Source organism: Oryctolagus cuniculus, chromosome 5 (genome assembly GCF_964237555.1).
Source record: "Oryctolagus cuniculus chromosome 5, mOryCun1.1, whole genome shotgun sequence".
NCBI classification, from domain to species: domain Eukaryota; kingdom Metazoa; phylum Chordata; class Mammalia; order Lagomorpha; family Leporidae; genus Oryctolagus; species Oryctolagus cuniculus.
The window spans coordinates 25,083,801-25,101,348 of NC_091436.1; the positions used below are offsets into that span (position 1 = coordinate 25,083,801).

The following is a 17,548-nucleotide window of genomic DNA, read 5'->3' on the forward strand; positions in this document are numbered from 1 at the left end:
TCACATTTTGAATAAGGGAATGATAGCTTTTCTTTAAAATTGTCCAGAATTATTAATTAAAATTAATCCTTTTTGTCTCTATATTCCCACATTTTCTTCCCAAATTTTATTCTTTTTACCATAGCATTAATATAATAGGTCTTGAATTATAAAAAAATTGCTTAGTTTATTTCCTTCTATGGATCACAATGTCTTAAAGGGAAAGGAACCTTTCTTAATTATCTTGAATCTCCAAAACATATGGAACATAGGGCCTTCCAGAAAACACAGCTTCACCAAGAATGAAGAATGATACCATATTTATTATGTTGCTTATTCACTTACTTCCTTTACCTTTTCTCTTCAATAACAATAAAACTTAAGGCAATTAACATCTGTGTCTTTTCTATCTCCTATTTATGTACAGATAGGTGGTAATTAAGTATTAGTTTGATGAAGAGCAATTCCTTTTTTTTTTTTTTTTTTTTTGACAGGCAGAGTTAGAGAGAGAGAGAGAGAGAGAGAGAGAGAGAAAGGTCTTCCTTTCCATTCGTTCACCCCCAAAATGGCCGCTACGGCCGGCACGTTCCGCCAATCTGAAGTCAGGAGCCAGGTGCTTTCTCCTGGTGAAGAGCAACTCCTTTAACTCCTTTATATGTTTCTTCTTTACATAATTATATGAACTATCTATAAATCAAGCCCTACCTACTTCTAAGAATGAGGGAATTTACAGGGGGAAATCCTTCATCACTAGTATCATATTTAAATCAAATAAGAAAAACTCCAAGTACACAAAACCATTGTTATTTTGGCCGTTTGGATTTCCTCTTCTGAAAAATGTCTATTGAGGTCCTTGGCCCATCTCTTAAGTGGGTTGTTTTGTTGTTGTGGAGTTTCTTGATCTGTTTGTAGATTCTGGTTATTAATCCTTTATTGGTTGCATAGTTTGCAAAGATTTTTTCCCATTCTGTTGGTTGCCTCTTCACTTTCCTGACTGTTTCTTTTGCAGTACAGAAACTTCACAATTTGATGTAATCCCAATTGTTAATTTTGGCTTTGACTGCCTGTGCCTCTGGGGTCTTTTCCAAGAAGTCTTTGCCTGTGCCTATTATCTTGCAGGGTTTCTCTGATATTCTCTAATAATTTGATGGTGTCGGGTCATAGATTTAGATCTTTAATCCACGTTGAGTGGATTTTAGTCTCTGGGTGTAGAAAATGTTTGAAAGAAATTTTCTAGCTTGCTATTTAGTTTGTATGAGTGCTAAATGCATATCTGCAAAACATATATAACTGACCCACAAGGATATTTGGAAATGGGAGCATATCTGTATGAAAAGTACCTAGCAACAGACCTGGCAGAGAGAAACACTCTGGGAATAGCACTTCCTTTTCTCCCTTCTTAGAAGGGCAAGTAAATAATTCAGGGGCTCACAATGATTAAACTCTATTTAGGGAAACCATATTGCTTCTTATCATGTTCATTAAAAGAAGCCATTTTCTTCTGAAAGTCTTTTTTTTTTTTTTGACAGGCAGAGTGGACAGTGAGAGAGAGAGAGACAGAGAGAAAGGTCTTCCTTTGCTGTTGGTTCACCCTCCAATGGCCGCTGAGGCCAGCGCACCTTGCTGATCCAATGGCAGGAGCCAGATACTTATCCTGGTCTCCCATGGGGTGCAGGGCCCAAGTACTTGGGCCATCCTCCACTGCACTCCCTGGCCACAGCAGAGAGCTGGCCTGGAAGAGGGGCAACTGGGACAGAATCCAGCACCACGACCGGGACTAGAATCCGGTGTGCTAGCGCTGCAAGGTGGAGGATTAGCCTAGTGAGCCACGGCGCCAGCCCTGAAAGTCTTTTCAAACTAACACAGCATCATACCAATTTATGGTACTCCTGTACATACTGCATGCCACATGTGAGGTAATATATGTGAAAACACTTTGTAAACTGTTATGATAATATAAATTATTAGTGTTAGATTTGTACTTCATGTTAGATTTGTATTTCATTTTGTTAGTAATTTAAAATATAAACTCATTTGCTCTACTTATTTAAAATGTAACTTTATGGAAGAGGCATTTAGTACAGCAGTTAAGATGCTACTTGGGGGCTGGTACTGTGGCTCACTAGGCTAATCCTCCGCCTTGTGGCGCCGGCACACCAGGTTCTAGTCCCGGTTGGGGCGCCGGATTCTGTCCCGGTTGCTCCTCTTCAGTCCAGCTCTCTGCTGTAGCCCGGGAGGGCAGTGGAGGATGGCCCAAGTATTTCAGCCCTGCACCCGCACGGGAGACCAGGAGGAAGCACCTGGCTCCTGGTTTCGGATCATCACAGTGCACCGGCTATAGCGGCCATTTAGGGGGTGAACAAATGGAAGGAAGACCTTTCTCTCTCTCTCTCTCTCTCACTGTCTAACTCTGCCTGTCAAAAAAATAAATAAATAAATAAAAAAAGATGCTACTTGGGACTTCCATCCCAAGTTGGAGTGCTTAGGTTAGAGACTTAGCTACATTTCCAATTCATGCTTCCTGCTAATGTCTACCCCTGGAGGCAGCTCAAGTACTTGGGTCCTGCCACCCACATGGGACACCCAAACTGAATTCTGGATTCCTGGCTTGGTCTGCCCTTTCCTGGCAGTTAAAGACATTTGTGGAGTGAACCAATGCATGTATCTTTCTCTGTGTGTCTCTATCTTTCAAATGAAATGAAAATAAAAATATACATTTTAAAAAACAGATGTTCACATGGTTAACTATTACACTGTAAACTCATTGAGGAGTATAATATTTAACCTAACTCTTGTTAGTATCTGGTTTAGTAATGCATTTCATAGGTACTCAATAATTAAATTCCTGAATAATGTCAAAATGATGTAAAATGCATTTATGAAAAATAATACATACAAATATTGCTATCCTAAATGCTTCGTGTAACAAAGGAGAGCATAAAAAGTGGATTCGATGATTCAGTTATTTTTTCTAACTGAATCTATTGTTATAAGCTTTAATTAGAAAGAAAAATAACAAAGATTTTTGCAAAATATTTGTTTGTTCTGTAAATGTTGAGAATAGTACAAAAACAAAACTGCTGTAACTTGTATTTACCTGTTTTTGAGCAGAGCTGTAAGGCTCTCAGAATTGAGTTGCTGCATCAAAGCCTCTCTCAGTGTAGGAAGCATGGACAGCACTGTGATACAAACAGACAATACAGTAGCTCACAAGTGATATGCCCACCCATACGGAGAAATGCACATTGTTTTAGACTGTATAAAGAGACTAGTGAGAGCAAGGGTTGGGGAAGGTCAGGGAGATTCAAATTATTAATAATAATATAAAACTAGTTATTAGTAAATCATTACTTGCTTACATTCACTGAACAAAACTGCACATATGCTATGCTCACAGCAAGGTGAACAAGCCACACAGAAGAAAGTATGGAAAGAATTACTCCTGCATGTTATTAATGGTGATCTTTGGGATATGAATTATCAGTATTTCTGTTTTTTCTTTTTTTTGCTTTTAAATTTACAATAAATGTTTATTTTTGATATAATGAGAATGATCAAAACCATTTTAATATTTAGTAATTTATTTATTTCTATTTCTAGAAAAAGTTTATTAAATACTACAAAGCAAAAGCACTTACTATAACCTAGACAAAAGTGCATAAGGCTAGGAACTGAAAGCTTCTGAGTATTAGTTTTGGTTATGACAATGGCTGTTGCTTGTTTCTTACTCCTAGAAACAATGTGAAGATAAAATGTTTTATGTGATTTATAGGAGTTATTTTATGGTATAAAAATTTTGGAGAAATACCCATATGTAAGTTTAAAATGAATTTTTAACACTAAATGAGTAATGAAAACTTAGCCGGCGCCGTGGCTCAATAGGCTAATCCTCCACCTTGCGGCGCCGGCACACCGGGTTCTAGTCCCGGTTGGGGCACCGGATTCTGTCCCGGTTGCCCCTCTTCCAGGCCAGCTCTCTGCTATGGCCAGGGAGTGCAGTGGAGGATGGCCCAGGTGCTTGGGCCCTGCACCCCATGTGAGACCAGGAAAAGCACCTGGCTCCTGGCTCCTGCCAGGATCAGCGCGGTGCGCCGGCTGCAGCGGCGGCCATTGGAGGGTGAACCAGAGGCAAAGGAAGACCTTTCTCTCTCTGTCTCTCTCTCTCACTGTCCACTCTGCCTGTCAAAAAAAAAAAAAAAAAAAAAAAAAAAAAAAAAAAAAAAAAAAAGAAAACTAACAAACACCACATTCTGAAGGGGAAAACTTTAGTGTATCATTTTTACTTCTTGACTAGACATGATATATTAATTTTAGAAATCCATATTATTTTTTCTACATAAAATTCAGGTTTTAATCTACTTGACATGTATTTCAGTGCTGTATTTTGTAGATTTAACATATTTCCTCAGGCTGTATATTTAAATCACCTAAGTTTTCAGATTGTTATCTATAGTAGCAGTGTAAAACCAAGGTAAGCTTGTCTCTTGATGTACTACTATATATATCAATTGCATTATAGTATGTAGTATTTAGTCAAAACAGTGTTAATTTTACAAAGAAAAGAGCAATACTAGAGTCCTATCTTCAGAAAATGGAGTTAATGGGAAACTAATTTACAGATTCTGTGGTATAATGAAACAATTTGTGAGATGTCTCATTAATAATTCTTCTGAAAGATAAGAGACTATCATTTTCTAGCCAACTGTATTAACATTACCAAATGTTTCTGTATCTAGTTCAAAACAGCATTCACATCATCCTATCGCTATCTGATCTCCGACATTCTCAGTCCAAACACAAATCACAAGACTGTCTTTTTTTTTTTTTTAATTTTTTGACAGGCAGAGTGGACAGTGAGAGAGAGAGACAGAGAGAAAGGTCTTCCTTTGCCATTGGTTCACCCTCCAATGGCCACCGCGGCCAGCACACTGTGGCCGGCGCACCGCGCTGATCCTTGGCAGGAGCCAGGTACTTATCCTGGTCTCCCATGGGGTGCAGGGCCCAAGCACTTGGGCCATCCTCCACTGCACTCCCTGGCCACAGCAGAGAGCTGGCCTGGAAGAGGGGCAACCGGGACAGAATCCAGCGCCCCGACCGGGACTAGAACCCGGTATGCCGGCACAAGACTGTCTTTTAAACTCAAATCTGTATGCCCTTGAGCAAGTTACTTAACCTCCTTATGTCTCAGTTGCTTGGTCTGTGAATTGAAGATAGCACAGGATCTACCTTAAAGGATTGTTGCAAGAACTAATTGAGACATAGAAAACAATCAGAACGGTGTTTCTTTGCTCATGGAAATATTCTGTAAGTGTTGGCTCTTGCTTTTATTGTCCTTATTTGGTTTCTTGGGATACACTCTATATTGTAAGCATATTCTTTATATATGAAAGGCAGAAATGACCCTGTATTCTGACTATTGAAAGGCAGAGTATGCTGCGACTCTGAGCTGAATCCAGATCTTATTAGTCTAAGAATAAATTAGTATTTCTAGAAGTCACACCACACTGTCTGCTCACAACAAACTTAAAACTCAACTACACTACCCAATCCTTACTCAAACATCCTGCTTTCAAGCAAACTTAGATAATTCTGTATCTATACAATCAGCTCTTAAGGCAGAACAATTCATTTTTCCCAGTATAGCACCTAAATAAATCAGACTATTTTTTATCATGAAACTTTATTTGTGGTGTCACTTATTCATCCAAGCATAATGTCATGTGTAAACCTGACAATCATCCATTCAAAATCTTACGTAATGTCACAAAGACAAAGCTAAACAGCAAAGCAAAGAAGTATTCCATTAGAAGCTATCTTTCAAGTTGGGTCCAACTTCTTTGGTAAGAAAAATAGTTACATTTACTTGTAAGTACTAAATCTTTCTTGTCTACTCATTATATCTTAGCCAAAAGGACAGAACTATAATCCTATTATTTGTAACCCTATTATCAGTGTATATCACACAGAGGTTTGGAAGTTTTTCAGTAAACCTATATTTTTGTCTTGTGATCACCACATTTTTATTTTTAATTTCCTACAGCCTGTTATTTGCTAATCTGAGGGTTATAAAGGTTATAGAAATGTACCACCCATACCTCTTGCTAGGAGAAGCACTGTTAACTGACAACCATTTCTCTGGATCCATTACTATTTTTGCACTGCTCCAAGCAAGGACAGTGCTCAAGTAGGGACACTAAAGTTGCCCATTTTCACTGGACTCCTCTACCAGAGAAGTCTGGCTTGCAAATGCTTCGTTGTGCTGTAGTCTGAGGTTCTTCTTACCTAATCTTCTCTCTTTCCTTCTTTAAAGAATTGTCAGACCTGTAAGTGGTCTAAAGGCTTTCCTTGCCTATTCCTGCTCCCTCCATTTTCCTCTTCACAGGCATTTCCCTCAAGAAATCTCTCCCACACGTAATCCCACCTTAGCATCTGCATCCTGGAGAACCCAAACTAACACAAGGATCCATGTCAAGCTGAAATCACAAGAGTTACCATTTTCTGAAAATCTCAGTAATAATCTGAAATGGACCATTCCATATTCTCTAAAATTCATTAAATTGCCTTTGGCTATATCACTATGTTGAATGCTTAATGTTAATTTAAGGAATTATATAATTTTTAAAAAGTTATCATTTATTAATTTATTATGTGTCAAGCACTTTCTGTGCATTACTTCACCATAGGACATTTCTGAAGTGGGTTTCATGATGCTCATTTTATAGAGGAGACAGTAGAGATTTAGACTAGCCCAAAGACACATTGATATCACAAGGCAAGCTGAGATTTGAAACAGACCTGCTTCAGGTGAGAACCTGTGCTTTTACTCACCGTATCACATCATAGTTGTCACTATATACTATCTTTATGATGATCCTTTGCTTTATAGAATGAAGGTATTTTTCTAGGCATTATTATTTCAAATATTAAAATCGTATTCTAGGTCGGCGCCGCGGCTCACTAGGCTAATCCTCCGCCTTGCGGCACCAGCACACCGGGTTCTAGTCCCGGTCGGGGCGCCGGTTCTGTCCCGGTGCCCCTCTTCCAGGCCAGCTCTCTGCTGTGGCCAGGGAGTGCAGTGGAGGATGGCCCAAGTACTTGGGCCCTGCACCCCATGGGAGACCAGGATAAGTACCTGGCTCCTGCCATTGGATCAGCGCGGTGTGCCGGCCGCAGCGCGCCGGCCGTGGCGGCCACTGGAGGGCGAACCAACGGCAAAAGGAAGACCTTTCTCTCTGTCTCTCTCTCTCACTGTCCACTCTGCCTGTCAAAAAAAAAAAAAAAAAAAAAATCGTATTCTAGCTATAATTTTGGATGTCTATACCCATTTTGATCTCAGCCTCTTCATATGTACAATTGAGGCAAGTGAACTAATTATAAAGTATTTACAATTCTAGAAAAAATTCTAAAGTTGAAGAAGATAATTTACCTTTATAAATTCTTTCCAAATTATTTTTTCTTAAAATAAATGTTCCAGAAAAGATTAAGCTTCAAAGAATGAAAAAGAAAAGCAGGTTTGACATAGACTTGAGAACTAATTCTTTCAGGATGCCAGTTAGAATCTAACACATGGTTTTCTTCAAACGGGCACACTGACTTTGTCATGGCATTCTCACAGTGGGATTCTAGCTCTGGAGACTGAATTATAACCACTAATCAACACTGGTTGTGTGTACATTACTGTGCCAGACTTATAGTCTGTCATTGCCAACTGCAAACTTAACAGACTAGGATGCTCCTGTGATCTACAGGCCACAGGGATCAGGTCTGCCTCCACAGCCCTGCTTCCCACTGCTGCCCACTGTTCCTTCCTCTTTGCTCTACAGCCTTATTGTTGTTTCCCCAAGCTTTTTCATATCTCAGGCATTTTGGATGGCTCCCTCCATCGGACCATTTAGTGTCTCCTCAAGTGTCACCTCAAAGACAGCTGAATCTCTTGATCACCCTGTTTTAAAGAATGCACACACACACACACACCCACACACATACACAGCTTTATTCTTCTATGGTAAATAGTGTGCCTAAGGTTACTTATTTGTTGTTTCTCATCTTGTCCTCTCTATAGAATAAAAAACCTAAAGATCCAGGATATGTGTATTTTTTAAATTGTTCACCGCCTGCTTTTTCAGTGCTGGGCTCTGCAAGTATCTACTGAATGAATAAAAGCAAATGAATGAACACATTTATATTGATTTTTAAAATTCATAATAAAATGATATACTTTAGTTAATGCAAATATTTGCTATATTTATCATTCTTTGGTCCTGGTGACATGCAAGTTAATATGAATCATCAAACAGCTTTATACAATTCTTTTTGCCTTACCTGTCATATTGCAAGTCCTCTGGTTACTTTCAAAATGATACTGACGTCGTGCCTGGGCAATGTATTCTGCAGCTTCCCTTTCTTGTATTTCTCTGATTTTCCTCTGTCCATATTTTCCCAGGATATATACTCCTAAAATCATTTTAATAAATAAGCTAGTATATTAGAGTACTAACAACCCCAAACAAGATTTTAAACCCAGTTTATCAACTTAAAGACTTATATTATTGAAAAGCAAAACATTTTCTTTTAAAAAACCTAAACAAAAGAACTGTAAGATTGACCAAAAGAGAAAGAGCAGCATTTTTAAAAAAAGATGTATTATTTACTTATTTGAAAGTCAGAGTTACAGAGAGAAAGGGAGAGATGAAAGAGATCTTCCATCTGCTGTTTCACTCTCAAGATGGCCACACTGACCTGGGCTGGGCCAAGATGAAGCCAGGAGCCAAGAGCACCATTTGAGCCTCCCATGTGGGTACCAGGAACTCAAGTACTTGGGACTTCGTCTGCTGATTTCCCAGGCCACTAGCAGGGAGTTGGATCAGAAAAGGAGCAGTTGGGACATGGACCGATACCAATATAGGATGTTGGGGTCTCAGGAGGAGGTTTTACCTGCTAAGCCATCAAGCTGGCCCCAAGATTAGCATTTTAACATCCAATGACAGAGGCAGTGATGGATGTGTATGAAGCAGAAAATAATCACATCTAGAAGGGATTAAATCTATCCAGTGCCTTTAATAGTTAGCTAGGGCTACTCTAAAGGTCCAGCAATAGGGAATGGTTTAAATAAGTTGTGGTTTATGTACACGATGTGATTTTTTTTTTATTTGACAGAGTTAGACAGTGAGAGAGAGAGAGAGAGAAACAGAGAGAAAGGTCTTCCCTCCATTGGTTCACTCCCCAAATGGCCGTCATGCCGGTGTTGCACCAATCCAAAGCCAGGAGCCAGGTGCCTCCTCCTGGTCTCCCATGCGGGTACAGGGGCCCAAGCACTTGGGCCAACCTCCACTGTCCTCCCAGGCCACAGCAGAGAGCTGGACTGGAAAAGGAGTAACCGGGACTAGAACCCGGCGCCCATTTGGGACGTCGGTGCCACAGGCAGAGGATTAGCCTAGTGAGCCATGGCGCCGGCCCCACGATGTGATCTTAAGTAGTTATTAAAAACCACACTCCATGGTCTGGCATTGTGGGTAAAACCACTGCAAGCACCACTGGTATCCCACATGGGCGCTGGTTCATCTCCCAGCTGCTCCACTTCTGATCCAGCTCCGTGCTAATGTCCTGGGAAAAGCAGTGGAAGATGGTCCAAGTGTTTGGACCCTTGCCATCCATGTTAGAAACCCCAAAGAAGCTCCTGGTTCCTGGATTTGGACTGGCCCAGTCCTGACTGTTGCAGCTACCTAGAGGAGTGAACCAGTGTATGAAAGATCTCAGTCTCTTTGTCTCTCCCTCTCTCTGTAACTCTAATTTTCAAACAAATAAATAAATCTTAAAAAAAAACCCATACACTCCTAAATATTTAATGATTCAAGGCAATGTCTACATCATATGCTTAGATGATAAAGTAAGTTCTCAGATTTTTTTTAATGTAATAAATAGAAAAATAGATTGGGGGAGGGGAGACAGCACTGTGTCATAGAGGGTAAAGTTGCCACCTGTGATGCTGGCAGCTCTACTTCCAATCCAGCTTCCTGCTAATATGCCTGGGAAAGCAGCAGCAGATGATCCAAGTGCTTGGGTCCCTGCACCTGTGTAGGAGACCGGAAGAAGCTCCTGGCTCTGGGCTTCAGCCTGGCCCAGCCCATGCTGTTGTGGCCACTTGGGAAATGAACCAGCAGATTGAAGATTCTCTCTCTATCTCTAACTCTACCTTTCAAATAAATGAATAAATCTTAAAAAAAAAAAGAAAAATAGATGGAATTAAATTTTAACATATAATAAACAATGATCCTTGTTGAATGGTGGAATAATAGGTGATTTTTTTCTTCTATTTGCTTCTCTATATTTTCCATAATTTCTTCAATGAACACATTCTTTTAAAATATATACATTTTTTATAGAAGAATGAAAGTAAGTAATCAGACAACTATTTACCCACCCACATGTTAGAATAATCTCTGAGGAAAGGAGAGAGGATGAAACTCAAGCCATCTAAAAACTAGTACCTTAATTGGAAGAAAGAAGAGCATATTAAAACAATACAGTAGAAAAACACAAGTGGTATCATGGCCCTGCAATTGAATACATTCCAGCTTAGAGAGTATGGCACAAATATGTATGTTTTGGTCTATACCCAAGGGCCTGTCAGTGGTTCTACTTGAGAATGTGAACACTCCACGGTGTTTACTTAGTACTGGGTCAAAAGCCACACCCCTGAGACTTAAGGGCTTCAATTAACTTTTATCTCTGATCAACACCAAATACTTTAATTAGCACAATGAATATCAGCAATATATATTCCTAGGTCAAATTAATGGTGTTCCAGATATCAGGCTAACTGAAGCATTTTAATAATATTTGTGTTAACTAGAATATAGAATCTAGCAAATACTCTATCCTTAGCAACGGCTTAGCTTGGAATCCTCAGCTGCTAATCTGAAGGATTCTTAGTCAAATGAGTTAACCAGATGGCCAGCTGGATCCTACAGCTCTAATGCTGTTGTACTGGCTTCAGGTAAATCTTTTTATACAGGGTTCTGTGGTAGCACCAAAAAGAACAGAAGCTTGAACCTCAAGGAGCTCATAGAACAGGCTGTGTTTCAGTTTTGTCTCTGCTTGCTAATAAATGTTCTGTGTGCCAGAATTTGGCTGCATTGGAACCTAGCAGCAAGCTTGTAGGGGAGTAACTAATCATCACCTACCCCTATCTGCCTGTGGATCCTACTATCTACCAAAAATAACCTGAGAATTGTGCATTACCTAAATAACTGGATTGGTTTGTTTGTCACAAATGAGAAAAGGGAAAACCTCTAGGAACTGTAAAGCAGAACATTCCCTGAATTATTTTTACTAATACAGATGCTATGGATAAACTGATGCAACATAGTCTTAAAAATAATAGTTCAGTAAAAGGGTATGTGTTACAAATAATTAGAGGACTAGTGTTGTGGTATAGTGGGTAAAGCCACTGTGTGCAATGCTGGCATCTCATATGGGTGCCAGGGCATGTCCCCGCTGCTCCACTTCTAACCCAGATCCCTGATAATGGCCTGGAGAAAAGCAATAGATGATGGCCCAAGTGTTTGGGCCCCTGCTGCCCATGTTGGAGACCAGGATGAAGCTCCTGGCTCCTAGCTTGAGCCTGGCCCTGGCCATTGTCATCATCTTGAGAGTGAACCAATGGATGGAAGATCTGTTGTCTCTCCCTCTCTCTGACTTTCAAATAAATGAATCTTTAAAAATTAATTAGAATAAAGTATGATTGGTATTGCAATGTTTGTATGTGTTATAATCATGCCTAAAGAGTAAATAAATAGGCTGTATAAGGGGCTACATGGCTATCTTTCCTGTAATACATCCTAAATAAACTGATGACGGGGACACAGTATTAAGAGAAACAAGAAACTGACTTATATTTCACAAAGTAACCCTTTCACAGGCAATTTTGACACATTAGTTTTGAAGGAATTTGCATGTATCTTATTTGTGCAACAGATTTCTGAAAGTCATATGTAAAATGATTATCTTTCAAGTTATACTGTAAAATGAAACATTGAAAACACTGAAATGGTACCCACTACATTGGCAAGACTTTTTCTGGAGTAATAGCAAATTAGACTGGTGCATGTTTTTTCCTGAAGAGAAGGTCTATCGTTCTCAAGAAATCTGATGAAGCAAATTTTAGGAACTCCTGTATCAGTTAAGTGCATCTTAACTGAAGCTAAAAAAGAAAATGAATTGTTATGGGTTGAATTGTGTTCACTCCCCTTTTCTACCCAAAATTCGCATGTTCAGCACTAGTGCCTTATAATGTGCTCTTATAGAGGTAAGGTCTCTAAAGAGGTAATCAAATTAAAATGAGGTCATCAGGGTGGTGTCTAATCCAATGACTGGCGTTCATATAAGAGGAAATCTAGACACAGACACATGAAGAGGAAAGATAATGTTTAAACAAATAGAGGAGAAGGCTATCTACAAGCCAAGAAGAGAGGCCTGGTACAGATCCATGCTGACACCTTGATCATGGATTTCTAACCTTCAGAACTCCAAGATAATAATTTACTTTTGTTTAAACCAGTTGGTTTGTGGTATTTCGCTATGGCAGCACTAGCAAATCAATGTGTGGAATTAGGCTAAAATCCCCCAATCTACTTTTTTTTTTTTTTTTTTTAGTTTGCTTGTTTTCATTTAGCACTGAAGTTCCTCCTATACAAGGTCTAATTCACTAAGGCTTTCAATGCCAAATTCATAAATTCTCATGTAGTCAAATTTATCTCCTTAACAAAATAAAAATAAAAATGACAGAGAATTAATTATCTAAAATTTATAACTGAAAACTATTTATTCACTAGTAGCTTGAATTCTGGCATGGAAGAGAGCAGACATGGATGGCACTGGCACCAACAAATTAGATGACTTCTGAGCAAGTTCCTTCCTCTCCCTGGATTTAAATTTCATCATCCATATAGTGAAAGACTGGAATTACATAAGCCTTAAAGTTTATTTGATAGCTATAACTTCATTTATGAATTTAATGTATTTACCAATTACCTCATGAAATAAATGTTAATTTATTTTGAGGTTAGAACATTGGTGGTACAGGAAAATATCAGTTGGGCTTTCCTAATCTAATGTGGTTATCTTTATTTTTAAAATATTTTATTTATTTATTTGAGATGCAGAGTTACAAACAGTGAGAGGGAGAGACAAAGGTCCTCCATCTGCTGGTTCACTCCCTAAATGGTCCCAACGGCTGGAGCTTGAGCCAATCCAAAGCGAGGAGCAGGAGCTTATTCCAGGTCTCTCACATAGGGGCAGGGGCCCAAGTGCTGGGTCATCTTCTACTGCTTTCCCAGGCCATAGCAGAGAGCCAGATCAGAAGAGGAGCAGCCTGGACTCAACTGGCACCCATGTGGGACGCCAGCGCCACAGGCGGAGGATTAACCTACTGCACCACAGCACTGGCCCCTTAATGTAGTTATCTTGAGATCATCTCTTAGCCTTCTCCTGGGGGAGAATTTCTGCAATGCAACTATTTTACTGGGTTAGTAATTTCAATAGCAGTTTGAAAATAATTTATTAACATGATTCCCAGTACAACAGATCCCCACATTCTGTTAATCTGATCTTTAGAAATGATTTTCTAAGTTTTGCTACTTTCCTACAATCCTTTTAGCATTGTCTTTTTTTTTTTTAAGCTTCTATGTAATGAATACAAATTTCATACGTACAGCTTTAGGAATATAGCAGTTCTTCCCCCCATTCCCATCCTCCCATCCCCATTCCCATCCCACCTCCTACTCCCTCTCCCATCTCATTCTTCATTAATATTTGTTTTTAATTAACTTTATATACAGAAGACCAACTCTATACTAAGTAAAGATTTCTACAATTTACACCCATACACAAACACCAAGTATAAAGTACTGTTTGAAAACAAGTTTTACAGTTAATTTTCAAAGTACAAGTCATTAAGGACAGAGGTCCTACATGAGGAGCAAGTGCACAGTGACTCTTGTTGATTTAACAATTGACACTCTTATTTATGTCAGTGATCACCAGAGGCTCTTGCCATGAGCTGCCAAGGCTATAGAAGCCTTTTGTGATCACAAACTCTATCATTATTTATACAGGACCATAAGCAAAGTGGAAGTTTTCTCGTCCCTTCAGAGAAAAGTACAGCCTTCTTTGATAGTCCCTTCTTTCCACTGGTGTCTCACTCTCTTCTTATTAATGCTCTTGAAGTGGTTAAACAGCTTAACTCCTCTTTTGCTTTTGGCTCACACCCTTGTAATTCATTTTTTATATCTAAAGTGATTTCCTAAAACATAAATCCAACTACATCATTCTTGTGTTCAGAATTATTCCACATCCTGCCATCATTTTTTTCTAAATATTTTATTTATTTTAAAGGCAGAATTACAGAATTACAGAGATGGATGTGTATATGTATGTATATATATATATCTCCCATATATATGTATCATATATATCTTATATATATATATATATCATATGTATATATGAGAGAGAGGAGAGAGATGGATCTTCCATCCACTCATTCATTCCCCAAATGTCCGTAACAACCTGGGCTGGGCTGGGTCAAAGCCAGGAGCCAGGGTCCTTATTTTGGGCCCCCAACGTGTATGGAGGAGCCCAAGCACTCAGGCCATCCACCACTGCTTTTCCAGGCCATTAATAAGGAGCTGGATTGGAAGTAGAGCAACCGGGACACAAACCAGCACCCCTATGGGATGTAAGCATTGCTGGTGGAAGCTTTACCTGCTATGCCACAACATCAGCCCTGCTATCATTTCTTAATGCGGAGTCTCTTCCAGAATTACTTGGGGGTACCTGTTAAAAATGTAGACTTTAAGGACATTCCCAATGTCATATCTTGTATGATGCTGCATGCTCAGTACAAAAAACTCTGATACATAATGGGCCCTCAAGAAATAAGTGCTGAATGAATTAAGGAATTCTCAAACTGCACTTCAGTCCCAATTAAAGAATTCTTGAATTGTACCCAAATCAGGATCTGGAAAAACAGATTCAATATTTTATTAAGCTCCTTTTATCTAGAGAAAAATCTGAGAAGCCTTCACACATAGGATAGTGTCCACATTATGAAGAATGATGCAATATCGAAGGCCTTTCACAATTTGCACTCTAGCTACTTGACCCAATTCATGTTTTGCCACTCCCAAGCTTCGCCACACTGAGATACACTTTGATTTATCAAAGACATTGTTTATGAACCTCTTGGGCAGCCACTTTTCTTGTGTTCCATAATCCCCTGTTAGTTTTACAACTTAAGTGAAGTTCTTCCTCTCTGGAGCTTGCCAGAAATCACATGACCCCCTTTCTTCTAAGCTCCCATAGTACCTGTTCTACTTTTATAATATTAAACTATTAGTGTAATATTTTTATTTATTCCATTTCTGTTTTCCAGACTGCACCACGAGTTCCTCAAAGTCAGGAATTATATCTTACTGCTTTGTATCCTCAGAACCTAATATATTCACAGTAGGCAGTCTTATTCAAATATTTGTTGAAAAAGAATAACGGAGACATCTGAAGAGGCAAGAAATTAGAGTTTATCTGTATTTCATAGGTTAGGGTAGGCACGTGGCACAGCAGTTAAGTTGCCATATGAAATGCCCACCTCCCGTATTGGACTTCCACCTACTCAGGTCCCGCCCACTCGGCTTCCAATTCAGCTTTCTGCTAATGTGCACCCTGGGAGGCAGTAGACAATGGCTCAAATATTTGGGTCCCTGCCCCCCATGTGGGAGACATGGACTTAAGTTCTGGGTTTCTGGTTTCAGTCTGGCCAACCACTGGTTGTTGTGAGCATTTGGGAAGTGAACCAGGGATGGAAGATCTGTGTCTCTCTGCCTTTTAAATAAGATAAAAATAAACAAAAAAACCAAAATCATAGGTCAACATTCTATGCTTTTTAAAAAACAAGCAAGCAAAAAATATGAATTTGGTTGCCCTCTGTTCTCCAAGACTTTCTCTAGGGCAAAGGGTCTCAATCTATTGTGAGCAGGTCTGAGGGTCATTGCAGGGGATCTGTAAGGTCAAAAGTATTTTTGTAATAATATTAAAATGTTATTTGCCTTTGTGATTCTCATTCTCTGAGGGTACAATGGAGAATGCTAAAGGCTTCATGATATGGGGAAATCACAACTGATAACAGGCAGAAAGAGATGAGAATCGAGCTTTCTTTAAGTAAGCCAAACATTGTGGGGATCTATTTGCAAAATGTAAAACCATGCCATGCTCTAAATTTTGAAAATATGTTATCTATGTTAATATGCAATGAGCTTATTTTAAAAAATAAATATTTTAGAATTTTTATTATCAAAGATTGTAACTACTAATAGATACAAAATTTAGAAAGCACTTTAGGGTTTCTAATTTTTTTTTTTTTTTTTTTTTTTTTTGACAGGCAGAGTGGACAGTGAGAGAGAGAGACAGAGAGAGAAAGGTCTTCCTTTGCCGTTGGTTCACCCTCCAATGGCCGCCACTGCAGCCGGCGCACCGCGCTAATCCGATGGCAGGAGCCAGGATCCAGGTGCTTCTCCTGGTCTCCCATGGGGTGCAGGGCCCAAGCACCTGGGCCATCCTCCACTGCACTCCCTGGCCATAGCAGAGAGCTGGCCTGGAAGAGGGGCAACCGGGACAGAATCCGGCGCCCCAACCGGGACTAGAACCCGGTGTGCCGGCGCCGCAAGGTGGAGGATTAGCCTATTGAGCCACGGCACCGGCTTGGGTTTCTAATTTTTAAGAGTGTAAAGGAAACTGCATTTCAAAAATTTTGAAAATCACTGTTCTCATCTTTCAACAAACTGATCAAATCATACAAACTGGTCTAATGCAATTAATCATTTAAAATGCAGGGAGAGAAATTCCTACTTCAGAAACTCTGTGATTCAGTGTCACACTTAGCTTACTTCCCACTCCCAAATGGCCAAACTTCTCTGAACATGCATGTTGACATCTTAGTCAGCTTTCAAACCTGAATATGCCACCTCTTCTATAAAATCCTTCCTAAATTTTTACAGCTGCATATGCTATCTGCCAGTTTGACCTGTATAGTATTTTTTCACATCTCTAATGGCCTTTTTTTTTTTTTTTTTTTTTTTTGACAGGCAGAGTGGACAGTGAGAGAGAGAGACAGAGAGAAAGGTCTTCCTTTGCCGTTGGTTCACCCTCCAATGGCCGCCATGGCTGGCACGCTGCGGCCGGCGCACCGTGCTGATCCGATGGCAGGAGCCAGAGGCTTCTCCTGGTCTCCCATGGGGTGCAGGGCCCAAGTACTTGGGCCATCCTCCACTGCCTTCCCGGGCCACAGCAGAGAGCTGGCCTGGAAGAGGGGCACCGGGACAGAACCGGCGCCCCGACCGGGACTAGAACCTGGTGTGCCGGCGCCGCTAGGTGGAGGATTAGCCTATTGAGCTGCGGCGCCGGCCTCTATTGGCTTTTAATTTTAATTATCCATATACTTGTTTTTCCTTCCTATCAGAACATATGAAGGCACAGTGATTTAGTGTGGAAAAAGGCTACACTTTGTGGTCTAACA

General features: G+C 39.8%; 1 protein-coding gene across 2 annotated transcripts in view; it reads right to left on the minus strand.

Moving 5' to 3' along the window:
* PEX3 (peroxisomal biogenesis factor 3) overlaps positions 1 to 17,548 on the minus strand; it is a 41,999-nt gene that overhangs the window by 22,253 nt on the left and 2,198 nt on the right. The window contains exons 1-3 of one of the 2 annotated variants that reach the window (XM_051854260.2): positions 8,719 to 8,831; positions 8,302 to 8,433; positions 3,077 to 3,158 (exon numbers count right to left, since the gene is read on the minus strand). In XM_051854260.2, coding sequence (XP_051710220.1) covers positions 3,077 to 3,158; positions 8,302 to 8,308 — 89 coding nt within the window. In that variant the 5' untranslated portion in view covers positions 8,309 to 8,433; positions 8,719 to 8,831. Of the gene's footprint in view, positions 1 to 3,076; positions 3,159 to 8,301; positions 8,434 to 8,718; positions 8,832 to 17,548 lie in introns of those variants that run through there. The other variant, XM_002714856.5, reaches the window with a different exon arrangement.